The sequence below is a fragment of the Raphanus sativus genome, unplaced genomic scaffold (assembly GCF_000801105.2).
Source record: "Raphanus sativus cultivar WK10039 unplaced genomic scaffold, ASM80110v3 Scaffold0313, whole genome shotgun sequence".
Lineage (NCBI taxonomy): Eukaryota > Viridiplantae > Streptophyta > Magnoliopsida > Brassicales > Brassicaceae > Raphanus > Raphanus sativus.
In genome coordinates, this window is record NW_026615633.1 from 24934 (window position 1) to 44031 (window position 19098).

General features: G+C 30.2%; 2 protein-coding genes, 1 non-coding gene and 1 pseudogene across 3 annotated transcripts; all 4 read left to right on the top strand.

Annotated features, from left to right (window-relative positions):
• The first annotated feature begins 5590 nt into the window (after positions 1–5590).
• Positions 5591–18614, top strand: LOC130501863 (glutamate decarboxylase 1-like; annotated as a pseudogene).
• LOC130501861 (uncharacterized) lies at positions 10697–11513 on the top strand. The gene has a single exon (XM_056996684.1). The coding sequence runs from the start codon at positions 10768–10770 to the stop codon at positions 11383–11385; it is 618 nt and encodes a 205-aa protein (XP_056852664.1). The 5' UTR covers positions 10697–10767; the 3' UTR covers positions 11386–11513.
• On the top strand, positions 13061–13279 carry LOC130501864 (small nucleolar RNA U3). Its single transcript, XR_008939925.1, has one exon. It is a non-coding gene; the product is annotated as a small nucleolar RNA U3 (small nucleolar RNA).
• LOC130501860 (uncharacterized) lies at positions 17084–17908 on the top strand. The gene has a single exon (XM_056996683.1). It carries the CDS (start codon positions 17163–17165, stop codon positions 17778–17780), a length of 618 nt encoding a protein of 205 aa, XP_056852663.1. The 5' UTR covers positions 17084–17162; the 3' UTR covers positions 17781–17908.
• Positions 18615–19098: the final 484 nt, after the last annotated feature.

Consider the following 19098-nt stretch of genomic DNA (forward strand, 5'->3'; position numbering starts at 1 on the left):
GATATTATTGCGACATTTTGAATAAAGTTCATGTGTTTTTGTTATTAGTTTGTCCTCCATTACGAATAGGATTAGTGAGTCTAGTAAATACATAATATTTGGCTTATAATAGAGTTGCTGATTGTCTTCAAATAAAAACAGTCTTATTATTATCGAATTTGTATAATTGATAGCGTCAACAATAAGCAAACAATAAAAAGTTACACAATATAGTAGTAAACTCTTTTGATCGATACAAGAGATTTATTTATGATATTTCTCAAATAAACTCTAAGCCGGAGTAGGAGCAGTAGCGTCGTGGCTGCAATGTTTCTTAACATAGTTAATAACGAAAGGGGTTACGGACCGATCGGAAAACTGTATGTTTACAATTTTCATTCAACTCCTTGATTGTGGCGCAACATTCAGAACCAACGGTTGGTTTTTGGTTAACATCTTCATCAAACATTTTGTTATTATCTTGTAAATGGAAAAGCACTCCTTTAATTTCTAATTTGGGTTGTGTATGTGGATAGCCGAGGGTGCTTTAGCGTAACTCGACCATTTGAGCTCTGCTTTAGTGTAACTCGACCATTTGAGTTCTTCTTCATTTTTTGGGTCAAGAAATTGAGATGTGACACAGCTTGAAAAGAAAACTATAGCAACAAAACTGTGAGATTTTTAATTTTCTTTGGATCGATGTGAATTGAAAAAAAAAATGAATATTGTTTTAGTTTTGGATGGCTTTAAAATGAAACTACCGAGAGTTTATATAGAAGTTTACAATGAACACTTTATAGCATATACAAACAAAATATAGAAAGAATCATTACTAAAATTGTTGATAATCGATTAAGTATATAAATCTATAAAATCTGCATGTTGTTAATCCAAAAAGATTGTATAATATCTTAGTTAATGTTGGCCAAAAGTATGGTATAATATCATAACAATATTCTACTAGCTCACTTCCCATGATACTCTGGGATTGTATTATTTAAATATTATTTGTTTTTTATTTTGTAAAAAGGTTTTAAATATTATTTGTGGTAAGTAAATGTTGTATATATTTGAAATTTTATAAAACTTTTGATAAATTAGAATTGTTGATAAAAAGGATAGATAATTTTTGATTTACCAAAACCTAAACAATATCTGGGTTTTGTTTCTCTAAATTTTACCAAAAAACTAAATTTTACCAAAAACTAAATTTTACCAGAAGTAATAAAAAATAGTATGTGTTGAAATAAGTCTGACAACCAGAAATATTATTGACAAAAAAAAAGAAAACTAAACCTAAAATCATTATTTTCGAAGATTTAAAATTATTCTTTTGCAAGTTCTACTCAAAGCTTGAGTCACTATTCTCTATTTTATGTTTAAGCTTCAATAGAAAACAAATGGTATCTGTTAACTGAATAATATAATGAAAATTTTTCGACTGCATGCTTTATCAATAATGCATTTCATTAATTCAAAGATTTGAAGGTTTTTACTTTGGTGTTGTTGAAAAATTAAAATTTCATTTGATTAAAATATATTTTGATACTATTGCGATATTTTGAATAAATTTTATGTGTGTTTTGTTATTAGTTTGTCATCCATTATGAATAGGACTAGTGAGTCTAGTAAATACATAAAATTTGGCTTATAATAGAGTTGCTGATTGTCTTCAAATAAAAAACAGTCTTATTATTATTGAATTTGTATAATTTACAGTGTCAACAATAAGCAAACAATAAAAAGTTACACAATATAGTAGTAAACTCTTTTGATCGATACAAGAGATTTATTTATGATATTTCTCAAATAAACTCTAAGCCTGAAAAGGAGCAGTAGCATCGTGGCTGCAATGTTTCTTAACATAGTTGTTAACGAAAGGGTTACGGAACGATCTGAAAACTGTATGCTTACAATTTTCATTCAACTCCTTGATCGTGGCGCAACATTCAGAACCAACGGTTGGTGTTTTGGTTAACGTCTTCATCAAACATTTTGTTACCCTCTTGCAACTGGAAAAGCACTCCTTTAATTTCCAATTTGGGTTGTGTTTGTGGATAGCCGAGGGCGCTTTAGCGTATCCCGACCATTTTAGCTCTTCGTCATCTGTTGGGTCTAGGAATTGAGATGTGACACAGCTTGAAAAGAAAACTATAGCAACAAAAACTGTGAGATTTTTCATTTTCTTTTGGGTCCTTTGTTGATGTGAATTGAAAAAAAAAAATGAATATTGTTTTAGTTTTTGGATGGCTTTAAAATGAAACTATCCCAGGGTTTATATAGAAGTTTACAAATGAATAATTTTATAACATATACAAATAAAATATAGAAAGAATCATTACTAAAATTGTTGATATTCGATTAAGTACATGAATTTACAAAATCTGCATGTTGTTAAACCAAAAAGATTGTATAATATCTTAATTAATGTTGGCCAAAAGTATGGTATAATATCATAATAATATTCTACTAGCTCACTTCCCATGATACTCTAGGATTATATTATTTAAATATTATTTGTTTTTTTGTTTTTTTTTAGGTTTTAAAATATTATATGTGGTAAGTTAGTGTTGTATAATATTTGAAAATTATAAAACTTTTGATAAATTAAAATTGTTGATAAAAAGGATAGATAATTTTTTATTTACCAAAAACTAAATAATATTTGGGTTTTGTTTTCTCTAAATTTACCAAAAACTAAATTTTTACCAAAAATAATAAAAAATAGTATGTATTGAAATAATTCTGACAACCAAAAAAATGTTATAGTGACAAAAAAAGAAGACTAAACCTAAAATCATTATTTTCGAATATTTAAAATTATTCTTTTGCAAGTTCAACTCAAAGCTTGTAGTCACTATTCCTACTTTATGTAAGCTTCAGTAGAAAACAAATGGTATCTGTTAACTAAATAATATAATTAAAATATTTGGACTGCATGCTTATCAATAATGCATTTCATTAATTCAAAAGATTTGAAGGTTTTTCCTTTGGTGTTGTTGAAATTTAAAATTTCGTTTGATTAAAATATCTTTTGATATTATTGCGACATTTTGAATAAAGTTTCTGTGTTTTTGTTATTAGTTTGTCATCCATTACAAATAGGGATTAGTGAGTCTAGGAAATACATAATATTTGGCTTATAATAGAGTTGCTGATTGTCTTAAAAACAGTCTTATTAGAATTGAATTTGTATAATTTTACAGTGTCAACAATAAGCAAACAATAAAAAGTTACACAATATAGTAGTAAACTCTTTTGATCGATGCAAGAGATTTATTTATGATATTTTCAAATAAACTATAAGCCGGAGTAGGAGCAGTAGCATCGTGGCTGCAATGTTTCTTGACATAGTTGTTAATGAAAGGGTTACGGAACGATCTGAAAACTGTAATGCTTACAATTTTCATTCATTCCCTTGATCGTAGCGCAACATTCAGAACCAACGGTTGGTTTTTTGGTTGTCTTCATCAAACATTTGTTACCATCTTGTAACTGGAAAAGCACTCCTTTAATTTCCAATTTGGGTTTGTGTTTGTGGATAGTCGAGGGCGTTTTAGCGTAACCCGACCACTTGAGCTCTTCGTTATCTGTTGGATCAATGAATTGAGATGTGACACAGCTTAAAAAGAAAACTATAGTAACAAAAACTGTGAGATTTTCATTTTCTTTGTAATATTCGTCGATGTGAATTGAAAAAAAATGAATATTGTTTTTAGTTTGGATGGCTTTAAAATGAAACTATCCCAGGGTTTATATAGAATTTTACAATGAATACTTTTATAGCATATACAAACAAAATATAGAAAGAATCATTACTAAAATTGTTGATATTCGATTAAGTACATAAATCTATAAAATCTGCATGTTGTTAAACCAAAAAGATTGTATAATATCTTAACTATTGTTGGCCAAAAGTATGGTATAATATCATATAATATTCTACTAGCTCACTTCCCATGATACTCTAGGATTATATTATTTAAATATTATTTGTTTTTTATTTTAAAAAAAAGGTTTTAAATATTATTTGTGGTAAGTTAGTGTTGTATATATTTGAAATTTATAAAATTTTGATAAATTAAAATTGTTGATAAAAAGGGATAGATAATTTTTGATTGGTTAATAATGTAAGAATAACATTAATTATGAGAAATTGCCAAAAATACCATTTTCATAGTACCACTTTTCATGTTTACACTAACCACTTTTACCACTACTTTTAATGAAGGGTTTAGATTTGAACGTTTAGGATTTAGGGTTTAGATTTTATGTTTTAGGGTTTAGATTTGATGTTTTAGGGTTTAGGGTATAAATTTTAGGGTTTAGAGTTGAGGATTTAAGGTTTGTAGTTGAGGTTTCAGGGTTTAGGGTTTAGGATATTGAATTTAGGGTATATAGTTTAGGGTTTAGGGTTTAGAGTTGAAGATTTAGGGTTTAGGGTTTAGAATTGGGGGTTTAGGATTTAGAATTTTGGATTAAAATTTTGAAAAACATATAAAAACAAAGATATAAGAGTCTTTAACATTTTAATAAATAAGGTATTTTTGAAAATGTGTACTTAGTAGTGGTAAAGATGAATAATGGTACCTTCAAAGTGGTATTTTTGAAAATTCCCCTTAATTATTGCTAAATTATATTAATAATCTTAACACATTCATCAAACATATCATATAGTACAATGATTTTAAAAATTGGGTCAAACAAAATATTTAGATTTCTATCCTAATTTTTAATTATACATATTTATTTAATTAAATAGTAGGATAAATTTCAATTGATGACTCCTCAATCAAAACTATAAGAATATAACAAATAAGCAAAATTATTTAAAATTATAAAGAATATGAAAATAGGCAAAATCACTGATTTAGATCTTTATCCTAATTCTAATTTCTACTTATTTAATTAAGCTTCAGTAGAAAACAAACCATCAGTCAACTGAAAAAGCCAAAAAGAAAAAACTTTCAAATTAGCTTTTAAATTTTTGATGTAGCTTATTATGCTTCTGATTTCTGTTAATGTTAAAACATATCAAAATTTACCAAGTTGCATAACTTCTAACTTCTCTTGACAAAATTAAAAACAATGTTGACATTATATGGTTAAATTAGAAAAACTTTGTTCGGCCATTTACAACTTATAACTTTCATGTCGAATGTCGAGTAAAGTGGCAATAAAAAAACATGTGATGGCCATATACTAGTGAAAACACGGCAAATACATTTGAGTTATAACGGGACCCAATTATAATATATATAATGGAAATACGTGCATTAAACCATATAATGTCTTTTTTTTTTTTGAAAAAGGATATAATGTCAAACATGATATATGCACAAGTATTGATCTCCATCTTGCAAAAACATTATAAAATAATATTCTAAATAATAATCTATAAGAGTACTGTAACTATATCTTCCTCGAACATTCTCGTGTATATATATACACTTACCCTTTGAGTGTGTATTGTTTTAACTTTACATTAAAGATCTGTGATACTCGCCGGGAATATTATAGTTAAGCATCAATCTCGGTGTCAATAAGTCATAAGCCACGCTGCTTTTCACTAACTAATCATTATTGTTTTAATATTTTGAAAACTGAACCGATGCGTGAACATGATTGCACATCTATTCGTTTCCATCTATTCAATGCACCGTTAGGAGAGACGGAGACAGACTTCGGAGTAAGGACCGTTGGATTATCTGAAGCCATAATGTTGGCCGGTTTGGCCTTTAAGCGAAAATGGCAGAAACAAGCGTAAAGCCAAAGGCAAACCCTTCGATAAACCCAACATTGTCACCGGAGCTAGTGTTCAAGTAATTCACGATTATTCAAGTTTAGTAATCCTAACTGAATTTGTGTCTTTGACTAATTTCTTACAATGACGTATCAATATGTTCGGTGTGTTGGGAGAAATTCGCTTGGTATTTTGAGGTTGAGCTTAAGGAAGTGAAACTAAGCGAAAGATATTATGTGATGGACCCGGAGCAAACTGTTGAGATGGTAGATGAGAACACTATATGTGTTGCAGCCATTCTTGGTCTTCGAAGTCTCGGACATGCTTCACCGGTTAGTTTTTATTTGAGAAACCATAGAAACTGTATATAATATTCTAAAGAAAAACGTCATCTGATAAATAATTATTTTTAAAAATAATTATATAAAGGAACTAAAATTTTATTAGTTTTGGTAATTATATCTTGATAACTTTAGCAATGGAGATGCTCTAATGTCTCCTACTCTTTCTCATTTCGAAAGGTTTCATTGTGATATATGATTCATGCACTTGAGAGTAAATACATAAATTAGACCTTTTCTTTTGACTAACTAAATTAGACATTAATGATAGTTCAAAGATTCATAAAAATAAGTAACTAGATTTGTGTATGCTATTAATATACAAGGCCTCCTAACACATAACACATAACAGTTCTTCGAGTGGTCATCAGAGAAGATTTTTCAGGAACACTCGCAGAGAGACTTGTGATCGATATTGAGAAAGTAATGCGTGAGCTCGATAGGCTTCCTTCACGAGTAATCCACAAAATTTCGCTAGGAGAGGCAAAGAGTAAAGCTGACGGCGATAACTTGATTGTGACGGTGAAGAAAATCGATATGGAGAAGAAGAGAGAGATCATCAATGGCTGGAAGAAGTTTGTTTACGACAGGAAGAAGACATATGGTATCTGTTAACTGAGTAATATATAATATGAAAATGTTTGGACTGCTTTATCAATAATGCATTGCATTCATTCAGAGATTTGAAGGTTTTTACTTTGTTGTCGAACAATTAAAGTTTCGTTTGATTAGAACTTGAATATCTTTTGATATTATTGGGACATTTTGCATAAAGTTTATGTGTTTTTGTTATTAGTTTATCATTCATTACAAATAGGATCAACGAGTCTAGTAAATGCATAATATTTGGCTTATAATAGAGTTGCTGATTATCTTCAAATAAAAACAGTCTTATTATAATTAAATTTGTATCATTTATAATGTCAACAATAAGCGAACAATAAAAAAGTTACAATGTAGTAGTAAAATTTTTGATCGATACAAAAAATTTATTTATGATATTTTTAAATAAACTCTAAGCCGGACTAGGAGCAGTAGCATCATGACTAGAGCAATGTTTCTTAACATAGTTGGTAACGAAAGGATTACGGAACGATTTGAAAACCGTATGCTTACAATTTTCCTTCAACTTCTTGATCATGGTGCAACATTCAGAACCAACGGTTGTTTTTTCATCTAATGTCTTCATCAAACAATTTGTTACCATCTTGTAACTGGAAAAGCATTCCTTTAATTCCTGATTTGGGCTGTGTTTGTGGACAGGCGAGGGCGCCTGAGCATAACCCGACCATTGGAACTCCTCGCCATCTGTTGGGTCAAGGAATTGAGATGTGACACAGCTTGAAAAGAGAACTATAGCAACAAAAATTGTGAGATGCTTCATTTTCTTTTGATTATTTGTTGATGTGAAATTGAGAAAAACTGAATATGCTTTTGTTTTGGATGGCTTTAAAATAAAACTATGTCAGGGTTTATATAGAAGTTTACATTAAATATTTTTATAGCATGTACAAACAAAACATAGAAAGAATCATGACTAGTTATGTAAGATTTTTGTTTATATTCGATTAAGGACATAAATCTATAAAATTTGCATGTTGTTAACCCAAAAAGATTGCATACTATCTTAATGTTGACCAAAATATGGTATAATATCATAATAATATTATACTAGATAATGTTTGTGCAGACATATATATATATATTAAACAAAATTTTAATTTTAATATTTACTTTCTTTATAATTTTAAATTATTAAATGTGAAACAAATTTTATAAAAATAATATAAATTACTACTTCAATATTGATATTGGCATAAATGTATTAATATTTTTTTTCTTTATTTGATATTTTTATTTATGAGATGTAAATTTTGGATATAAACCTCTTCTACAGTAGTAATCAAATTAAACTTGAACTTGAAATTAAAACACTTATCATATTTGTGATTGAAAAGAATTCTAGTGACACCAAAAGCATTGTAAGCATTCATAAATAATAAAACATCAGCAAATTAACAATAACCAATAAACCTCTTATATCATCAATAATTTAAATTTTGAAAACCATGATACAAAAAACAAAAATAATAAATTACAAACATTATCATTGTATTCTCTTAGATTATTATTATTTTTATTTTCTTAGATTATTTCTCAATTTATTTTTATGTTTTGTAATGTTTTATCCTAGTGTTCTTGCTTCAATATTTTTAAATATTTTAAATTAATTTTCATTTTTTCATTAGTACTTTTGATTTTGAAGATTAAAAATAATTCAATGTTCGTCATGTATAAATATAAATTATTTTTTTGGTTAAAATATTATTGTTTAATATTAAATATATATTAAATATTAAGCATAAACTTAAATTTTAGATTTTATGACATATATTTCCAGTGATGTTTTAATTTCAGTCTTATATTAATCTGTATTTCGATCAATATTTTTAATAAGGAAAATTGTCATCTTTTTGTTTTTGTTTTTGGGTCATCTTAACCATTAAAATTATGAACTATGTAAGATAAACCTAGTTATGATATTATTGGCTGACAAAAAAGTTATGATATTATTGATAGAATTTGTTAATATCTATTTATAAATTAATTAATATCCTAAATATCATGATCCATAAAATGGAGTGAAAATTGAGTGAAAAAGGCAGCCTCCTGGATGACTTCAGCAGAATTCCGGTTTAATTCCGATAGACGACCATTAGACGACAGTTGGGTCTCTTTCGAGGGCATCCGGATACCAGAGCCATTACAAATATCATTATTCATATATATGTATATAAGATTTTAAATTAATTAGACTAGTGGCTTATCTCAAAATCAAGGTGAAAACGACAAGCATTTAAGCTAATGATTCAACTAAAAGTTATGAAAATACGATAAATAAGAATAATAATCTAAAATCATAGAGTACATGACAAGTAAGCAAATTTATTTCTCAAATAATAGTATAGATTAATTAGACTAGTGTGTCATCTCAAAATCAAGGAATGACTCACATTTAATTAATGACTCAACTAAAAATTATGGAATATACAATAAATAAGAATAATAATATAAAACCATAGAAAATAATCAAAATATGACAAATAAATAAATTCACTTCTTAAATAATAATATAGATAATCACTTAATAGAGAGGAAAAATAGTAAATTAATATTGCCCATCAGAATATTCTCATTTGCACAACATTATCCCAAAAATAATCAAAATTAGGATAGGTTCACAAATTAAATCTAAAAAGATAACTACAAATACATGACATAATGTTCTCAGGACTCAGAATACTAAAGCACATACTCTTGCATGTGGCCTACTCTAAGTCAACTTTCCTACTTTATCCATATGGACATATTTGGTTAACAGAATCTCAAACGAAACTGTTTATGTTGAAGACCAAAGAAAAACAGTCATTGTTAATTCAAAATAATCGTCTGTCCAAAATTAACATGTGATTCAGATTATAGTTGTTTTGTAAAGAATAAAACTAGTATGTATTGAAATAAAGCTGGCAACCAGAAATATTATAGCAACAAAAAAAAAACTCAACCTAAAATCATTCTGTTTTGAAGCTTAAAATTTTAAACTATTCTTTTGCAACTTGCAAGTTCAACAAAAAAAAGCTTGTAGTCACTGTTCTATATTTTCTGTTAATTAAGCTTTAGTATAAAACAAACCATCATTGAATAGCCTGTCTATTGGAAAGGGCCAAAAAGACAAACTTTCAAATTAGCTTTTAGATTTATGTAGCTTATTATTCTTCTTTTTTTTTTTCTAAACTGTAAATATCATTAAGAAGAGAGAATTTGCAAAAGCAAAGTCAAAGATTTTGATACATCTTGGCAAAAATAAAGAAAAAACAAAATGGATCATGAACATCCTTAGGAAAGGGTAACTTTAGCGCCTATTGGAACCAGAGAACCATAAGCGAGTTGAATAGCTTGTAAGACCTTTGAGTAGAGATGATGTTGCGAACCTCCCTGTCAAGGGCCTTAAATACATGAGCAGGAGACAGAGAAATGTTGTTGTAAACAAGGTTATTTCTCTGTTTCCAGATGTGGAAAACAACTGCTTGAGAAGCGAGCTTCCATAGCAGGCTTATTATTCTTCTGATATCTGTTAAAGTTAAAACATATAAAAGAACTAACCAATGTTGCATGACTTCTAACTTGACAAAATTAAAAATAACGTTGTCCGGAAAATATAATAAATTTAAAAACGTGTTCGGCCATTTACAAGTTGTAACTTCATGTAGAGTAAGTTAAAGTGACGAGATTTTTTTTTTAAAAAAGAGTGATGGTTTGAATGCCCAGGAGAGGGTCTATCCGTGGGCTGTACCTCCACCCGGGGATTAGGCTTGTGTCATCATTGATCCGGGTTTAACCATTTTTAAAGTAAAAAAAAAAAAAAGTGATGGCCAGAGACTAGTGAATACACGGCAAAACATTTGAATTATAAAACAAAAAAGTGGAAATATACGCGCATTCAACCATATAATGTCAACGTGTATATGCACAACTGTCTATCTCCACCTTGCAAATAACATTATAATATAATATTTCTATAAGACTGTAAACTATATCTTCCTCGAACATTCTTTTCTCTATATATACACACACTTATGTTCCTGGATCATGTCCTAACACACACACTTACCCTTTTCCTCTCTTAGATCTTATCTTCACATAATGGGAAACTACGCTTCTTGCGCTCTAAGCAACACAACGTCTTCTTCTTCTTCATCATCTTCAAAAGTGATTCTCCCTGACGGTGAAGTGCGTCACATTCACGCGCCGACCAAAGCCGCGGAGCTTATGATGGAGATTCCTAGCTTCTTCCTCGTCGACGCCAAAACGTTAAAGATCGGTCGGAAACTTAACCCGCTAGCCGCCGACGATGATCTTGAAACTAGAGGCCGACATGTGTACGTCGCTTTCCCCATGACGCGTGCCACGTCATCAGCAAACGCTTCGGACATGGCTCGGTTATTTCTAGCCACCAAGAAACAGCAGCGCCGCCGTGTCGGAACGGCCGTGAAACACTGCCACAACGGCGGAAGGATTTCACCGGAGGAAGAGGAGGACGTCGAGATGATCTCGGCGGGATCTAAGCTGAGTTTAGAAGGCATCGGTGATCAGTTTTCGGCGGCGGAGTTTATGCATAGAATCTCGAATTCGAAATCTAAGAAACCAAAGTTGGAAACCATAGCTGAAGAAGAATCTGTCCTAAACGCACATGAAATCAAACAAATGTTGGAACTTGATTTTTTCAATGGTTTCTTTAATAATGTCAGTTCTCGTTTGTAGTGTTATTGAGAATAAACATGTAATTATTATGGTTGGGGTTTAACTTAGTTCTTTGATTTTATGAACTGTAAATTAATAATCTTAAGCTCTTTACCCATTATGATAAAGTCTACAACATTTTTATAGTATTTGTTTTCTTCAATCAGTATTTAATAATTTAATGAATCCTAAAATCAAAACTACACCATCTTTTTTTTTTTAAACTATTAAAATGATTCAAAAGTTGTAGTATTTATACAGACAAAAACATACAGTTACAATAAACAAATCTACAGACTAAATCCTACAACAAAATTCTATATATATCTAGAGTTCAACCAATGATCACTTAATCTTTTTATTTTCTTAAGCCACTCAATTATTAGTCACGTTTTAACATTGAAAACATAATCCATTCATGATTTTTCACAGGGAAGTCTCACAATTATAACACCAGGAACAGTCTGGACATATATTCAAGAAAAGTTGAAAAGAAAAAATAGTCTCTCTTTCGAGGAGTTTGAGATCTTGTGAAGGTAATGATGGGTGATTAGAATCTCTCTGACAGGTTTATGGATGAGAAGGCTTCACTATATCTGGAGTTTCTACACTGCGAAGATACTTTCTACAATTTCAAAGCAACATATTCTACTATTACTACTTTTACAAGGCTAAAAAGGAACTTTCTATCCTTAAGATCACGGTTGCTGCTATGCTAATATGAACCTCTTGCAACAGGTTCCATCATCTTGAAACCTCTTGTTAAACAGTGAGTATCTTAAAACATGTTGAATATTCCTTCACGTGATCGGTGATCCAAGCCATGCCCCGTGACCAATGCCATCTTTAAAGTCTCCTCGCTCTGAAAATCCAACGTTACAAGTTTCTGATTCCACACAGTGCCGGCCTTGAAAATATATAGACCGGAAGCTAGTAGGAAAAATAAGGCCTATTCACTAAGTAGAAAATTAATCAATCTATTGTTCATAAGTAATAGTATATATTAAGATGTATATGTGTGAAAGAAAAAAGGCAATGCGGTAGATCAAACTCGTCACCTTCCGTTCCAGAAAACTACATTTACCACTAGGCTACCTAAGAATCACTGAAAATAAATGGCCGAAAAATGACTTTAAAAACGAAGGCCGGAAGCTCAAGCTTCCTCAGCTTCCGTTCAGGGCCGCTTCCACATAAGATAAAAAAGAAGAGGATCAGTGTGTAACAAACCTTTCGGATGGGTCAATGCCAAATTTGATGCGAGTATGAGAATTTACATGCGAATAAGAAAAACATCACCAGAACGAATGCCAAAGAGGGAGAGATGAAACGTTGTGACCAAAACAAGCCATATATGGTGTTATTCAGACATCAATCTTAAGTACGTAATCGAAAGTAGAAGACTTTAACGAGGAAGAGGATTCAAGACAAGACCTGGTCTCATACTGTCGTTTCTCTGTGTTTCTTCAGAGAGTCCATTGAAGTGCCGCTAACATGCGCTATGTATAAATAGCTTCAATTTTTGGTTTTTTTACATTGTTCGAATTAAACCGGAAAAGTGTATTTTTTATTTTGATTTTGGTTTAATAAATAACACGTGTCATAAGAGAGGCTGAATAAGTGGTGAAAGAAGAGTCCCACATCGGTAAAGCGGAGAAGAGACGAGTTGTTTATATATGGATAGAAAGCAGCATTGGTCACGACCTTACTTGAACAGGATCTGTTCTATAGGGAAGTACGTCTGTGTCTTTGATCTCTAAAGAGACAGGTCTTTAAAAACCTGATGATGAATAATGGCCGTGCGATTTAAGTGTGATTAACGGCTTACGAGTCTCTTCGGAGTCCCTGCGCTGTAGAGGATCGCTACCTAGTTTGGTCTCGACCTTGCTAGGGTGGTCGCACGGCTGTCTGATAGGTCTTACCTTTTTTTTTTCCTTTCCTTTCGGAAACTTCATATATTTATACCCCATATTTTTCATCCTCGAGCTTTTTAACTTTATTATATTTTACAGAAGATTTTTGTTATGATGCTTTTAAACCCTCAGCATTTTGGTAGTATGTAGCCTGAATTCTACTATCCACTTTTTTTTTCTACAATCGACAATAAACTTCAATTCCTTTATCTTTTCCCCCCAGCCAGATTCTTTTGTTTTATCCTTAAATTTTGAATTTATCATATTTTACCCAGACTTTTTTTATGAACAGCTTAAACCCTCAGGATTTTCGTTATTGGCCTAATCCTACAATCTATCTGCATGAATCAACTATCGAAAATGCTGACTCCATACGCCCAGGGGTCAAATACAATTTAAAAACATGTACATTAGATAGTGGAATCAAATAAACTTCGACTCAAACAAATTTTTTTTTTGGTCATAGACTTCGACTCAAATAATCTAATAAAGAAAACATGTAAGAGCTTTAAAAACAGTAACGTATGGAACAATTAACAAACAACAATCTAAATTGTCCTCACGTTTACATACATACGTTCAAAACATTCAGGAATCAAACGTAAAAAGTTGATCGAGTTGCAAAACAAATATTTTTCTATTAGAATGTCCTCATTTGCACATTATTATCTCAAATTAAAAATATCAAAAAATTTGGAGAAGGTTCCCAAATTAAATCTAAAAAGATAACTATAAACACATGACATAAACCCCTAAAAAGCCAGAGTTATCATTAATGCAAAATAATCTTCTTCTTTTTATTTTGTTAAATAGTTATCATTAATTCAAAATAATCTTATGTTAAATGATTCAGATTATATTTTTGTATAAAAATAACTAAATTCTACCAAAAATAATAAAAATTAGTATATGTTGAAATAAAGCTGACAACCAAAAAATATTATAGCGACAAAAAAAAAGAAAACCAAACCTAAAATCATTATTTTGAAGATTTAAAATTATTCTTTTGCAAATTCAACTCAAAGCTTGTAGTCACTGTTCTCTACTTTATGTTTTTTTTTTGTAACACTGTTCTCTACTTTATGTTTAAGCTTCAGTAGTAAACAAATAGGATCTGTTAACTGAGTAATATAATGAAAATGTTTGGGATGTATGCTTTATCAATTATGCATTTGCATTAATTCGGAGATTTGAAGGTTTTTACTTTACTGTTGTTGAACAATTAAAGTTTCGTTTGATTAAGATATATTTTGATATTATTGTGACATTTTGAATAAAGTTTCTATCTTTTTGTTATTAGTTTGTCATCCATTACAAATAGGACTAATGAGTCTAGTAAACGCATAATATTTGGCTTAATAGAGTTGCTGATTAAAAACAGTCGTTATAATTGAACTTGTATCATTTATAATGTCAACAATAAGCAAACAATAAAAAGTTACATAATGTAATAGTAAACTTTTTTGATCGATATAAAAGATTTATTTATGCTATTTTCAAATAAAATCTAAGCCGGACTAGGAGCAGTAGCATCATGACTAGAGCAATGTTTCTTAACATAGTTGTTAACAAAAGGGTTACGGAACGATTTGTAAACGGTATGCTTACAACTTTCATTCAACTCTTTGACCGTGGTGCAGCATTCAGAACCAGTGGTTTCTTTTTTGGTTAACGTCTTCATCAAACATTTTGTTACCTTATTGTAACTGGAAAAACACTTCTTTAATTCCTGATCTGGGATGTGTTTGTGGATAGCCGAAGGTGCCTTAGCGTAACCCGACCATTGGAGCTCTTCGTTATCTATTGGGTCAAGGAATTGAGATGTGACACAGCTTGAAAAAAGAACTATAGCAACAAAAAGTGTGAAATTCTTCATTTTTTTGGATTTGTGTCGATGTAAAGTTGTGAAATTGAAAAAAATGAATGTGCTTTTAGTTTTGGATGGCGTTAAAGATGAAACTACTGAAACTATGTCAAGGTTTATATAAAAGTTTGCAATGAATACTTTTATAGCATATACAAATAAAACATAGAAAGAATCATGATTAAATTTGTTTATATTCTATTAAGGACATAAATCTATAAAATATGCATGTTGTTAATCCAAAAAGATTGTATAATATCTTAATGTTGACCAAAAATATGGTATGATATCATAATAATATTCTATGATCACCTCATAATGAAGAAAAAACAGCAAATTAACATCGTCTATCAGAATGTTCTCATTTGCACAACATTATCTCCCAAAAATAATAATCAAAAATTAGGATAAGGTTCACAAACTAAATCTAAAAAAGATAACTACCAACACCATGACATAAACCTATAATATATTCTTGTTCTAAGGACTCAAAATAAAAAAAGACATATATTCTTACATCAGATTTAACCTTCCTACTTTGTTCATATGGACACATAGGGGGTGGTTGATTGAATTTTATCTTCTTTTTTAGTTTTATTTATTTTTAATAACTAAAGTTACCAAACATGATATAGCTTTATTTTTAAAAGTTAAAGTATAAATAAATTTCTATTATTTTTACCAATAATTATTTGACTATATTTCTAAAGAGCCACCAAAAAAATAAAGCAATTTTTTTTTATGTATTTTAGGCAAAACAAACCAATCTTTCTTTTATATACGATGGAATATGTAAACTGAAAAGGTTATCTATAATATTAAATAAATTAGATAATCATAATTAAAAACATATATAAATATTAGTTATATCACATTTTAAATAACAATAAACTTTGATAATTTATAAACAAATATTAATATAAATGATCATAACTGATAAAATAATTATTTATACATACATCATATATTTTATTTTACAATATCTACAACTTATAATGTTACAACAAATTTAACTACATTAAAATTCTCTGCAAAAAAAAAATTACAGTAATAATTTTACAGCTACAATCAATTTTATCTACCGTTAAACTTTTACAGCTAGATAAAAACATATTTTTACAGCTAAAATTTTACAGTCAAACCAATCATCAGCATGATCTCTAATTTAATTAATAGAATCTCAATAGAGTATATTTATACTGACGAAAAAATAGTAATTATTATCAAAATAATCTTCGGTTCAAATTTAACGTTGTAATTAAAATAAATTTAATGATGTGATTCAGATTATATTTGTTTTGTGTAGAGTAAAAAAAACTAGTGTGTATTAGAATAAAGCTGACAACCAAAAATATTATAGCGACAAGAAAAACTCAACCTAAAATCATTCTTTTTGTGAAGCTTAGAAGTTAAAACCCAAAACTATTCTTTTGCAACTGTTCTCTATTTTCTGTTTAAGCTTCAGTAGAAAACAAACCATCATAGAATATTGGAAAAAAGCCTAAAAGAGAAACTTTCAAATTAGCTTTAAGATTTATGTAGGTTATTATTCTTCTGATTTCTGTTAAAGTTGGAACATATAAAAGAATTAGCCAAAGTTGCTTAACTTCTAACTTCTCTTGACAAAATTAAAAACAATATTTGTCCGGAAAATATTGTAAATTAAAAAAAAACGTGTTCGGCCATTTACAACTTGTAACTTTCATGTAGAGTAAAGTGACAAGAAATTTTTTTTTTTTCAAAAAGAGAGTGATGGCCAGAGACTAGTGATAACACGGCAATACATTTGAAGTCTAATAAAATGTGGAAATATACGCGCATTCAACCATATAATGTCAACGTGTATATGCACAACTGTCTATCTCCACCTTGCAACTAACATTATAATATAATATCTCTATAAGACTAAACTATATCTTCCTCGAACATTCTTTTCTACATATATACACACACTTATGTCTTCCTGGATCCTGTCCTAACACACACACTTACCCTTTTCCTCTCTTAGATCTTATCTTCACATAATGGGAAACTACGCTTCTTGCGCTCTAAGCAACACAACGTCTTCTTCTTCTTCATCATCTTCAAAAGTGATTCTCCCTGACGGTGAAGTGCGTCACATTCACGCGCCGACCAAAGCCGCGGAGCTTATGATGGAGATTCCTAGCTTCTTCCTCGTCGACGCCAAAACGTTAAAGATCGGTCGGAAACTTAACCCGCTAGCCGCCGACGATGATCTTGAAACTAGAGGCCGACATGTGTACGTCGCTTTCCCCATGACGCGTGCCACGTCATCAGCAAACGCTTCGGACATGGCTCGGTTATTTCTAGCCACCAAGAAACAGCAGCGCCGCCGTGTCGGAACGGCCGTGAAACACTGCCACAACGGCGGAAGGATTTCACCGGAGGAAGAGGAGGACGTCGAGATGATCTCGGCGGGATCTAAGCTGAGTTTAGAAGGCATCGGTGATCAGTTTTCGGCGGCGGAGTTTATGCATAGAATCTCGAATTCGAAATCTAAGAAACCAAAGTTGGAAACCATAGCTGAAGAAGAATCTGTCCTAAACGCACATGAAATCAAACAAATGTTGGAACTTGATTTTTTCAATGGTTTCTTTAATAATGTCAGTTCTCGTTTGTAGTGTTATTGAGAATAAACATGTAATTATTATGGTTGGGGTTTAACTTAGTTCTTTGATTTTATGAACTGTAAATTAATAATCTTAAGCTCTTTACCCATTATGATAAAGTCTACAACATTTTTATAGTATTTGTTTTCTTCAATCAGTATTTAATAATTTAATGAATCCTAAAATCAAAACTACACCATCTTTTTTTTCTTAAAACAACTATTAAAATGATTCAAAAGTTGTAGTATTTATACAGAAAACATATAGTTACAATAAACAAATCTACAGACTAAATCCTACAACAAAATTCTATATCTAGAGTTCAACCAATGATCACTTAATATTTTTTTTTAAAGCCACTCAATTGTTAGTCACGTTTTAACATTCAAAACATAACTATTTCATGATTTTTCACAGGGAAGTCTCACAATTATAACACCAGGAACAGTCTGGACATATATTCAAGAAAAGTTGAAGTGAAGAAAAAATAGTCTCTCTTTTGAGGAGTTTGAGATCTTGTGAAGGTAATGATAGGTGATTAGTAGTACTATAGAGTAAGAATAAACGTTTATACTAATCAAAACAACTAATAACTGCGTTGATATTTGTACGTTTTTGATAGATGGGACACACCAATTCATGTGGATGCGAGTGGAGGATTCATAGCAACATTTTTTGGCAAAAAAAAAGGATTCATAGCAACATTTCTGTATCCAGAATTGGAATGGTACTTTAGATTGCCATTGGTGAAGAGTATAAATGTGAGTGGTCAGTGACTCATAAGTATGGACTTGTGTACGCTGGGATTGGCTGGGTTATCTGGAGAAACAAAGAGGATTTGCCTGAAGAACTCATCTTCCATATCAATTATCTTGGTGTTGACCAACCTACTTTTACGCCAAATTTCTCCAAAGGTAAGTTTAACTTAGTGATGGTCTTATACGTACTAGCCATGATACTTTGCATTGGTTCGGATAGTTTGAAGGATTTTACTTTGCTCTTAGTGAACAATTAAAAGTTTCGTTTGATTAAGATATATTTTGATATTATTATGACATTTTGAATAAAGTTTCTATCTTTCTGTTATTAGTTTGTCATCTTACAAATAGGATTAGTGAGTCTAGTAAATGCATAATATTTGGCTTATAATAGAGTTGCTGATTAAAAACAGTCGTTATAACTGAACTTGTATCATGTATAATGTCAACAATAAGCAAACAATAAAAAGTTACATAATGTAATAGTAAATTCTTTTGATCGATATAAAAGATTGGTTTATGATATTTTCAAAAAAAATCTAAGCCGGACTAGGAGCAGTAGCATCATGGCT

Excerpts from the sequence above, each read along its gene's own strand:
- LOC130501861 (XM_056996684.1), top strand. The coding sequence starts at position 10,768 with ATGGGAAACTACGCTTCTTGCGCTCTAAGCAACACAACGTCTTCTTCT.
- LOC130501860 (XM_056996683.1), top strand. The coding sequence starts at position 17,163 with ATGGGAAACTACGCTTCTTGCGCTCTAAGCAACACAACGTCTTCTTCT.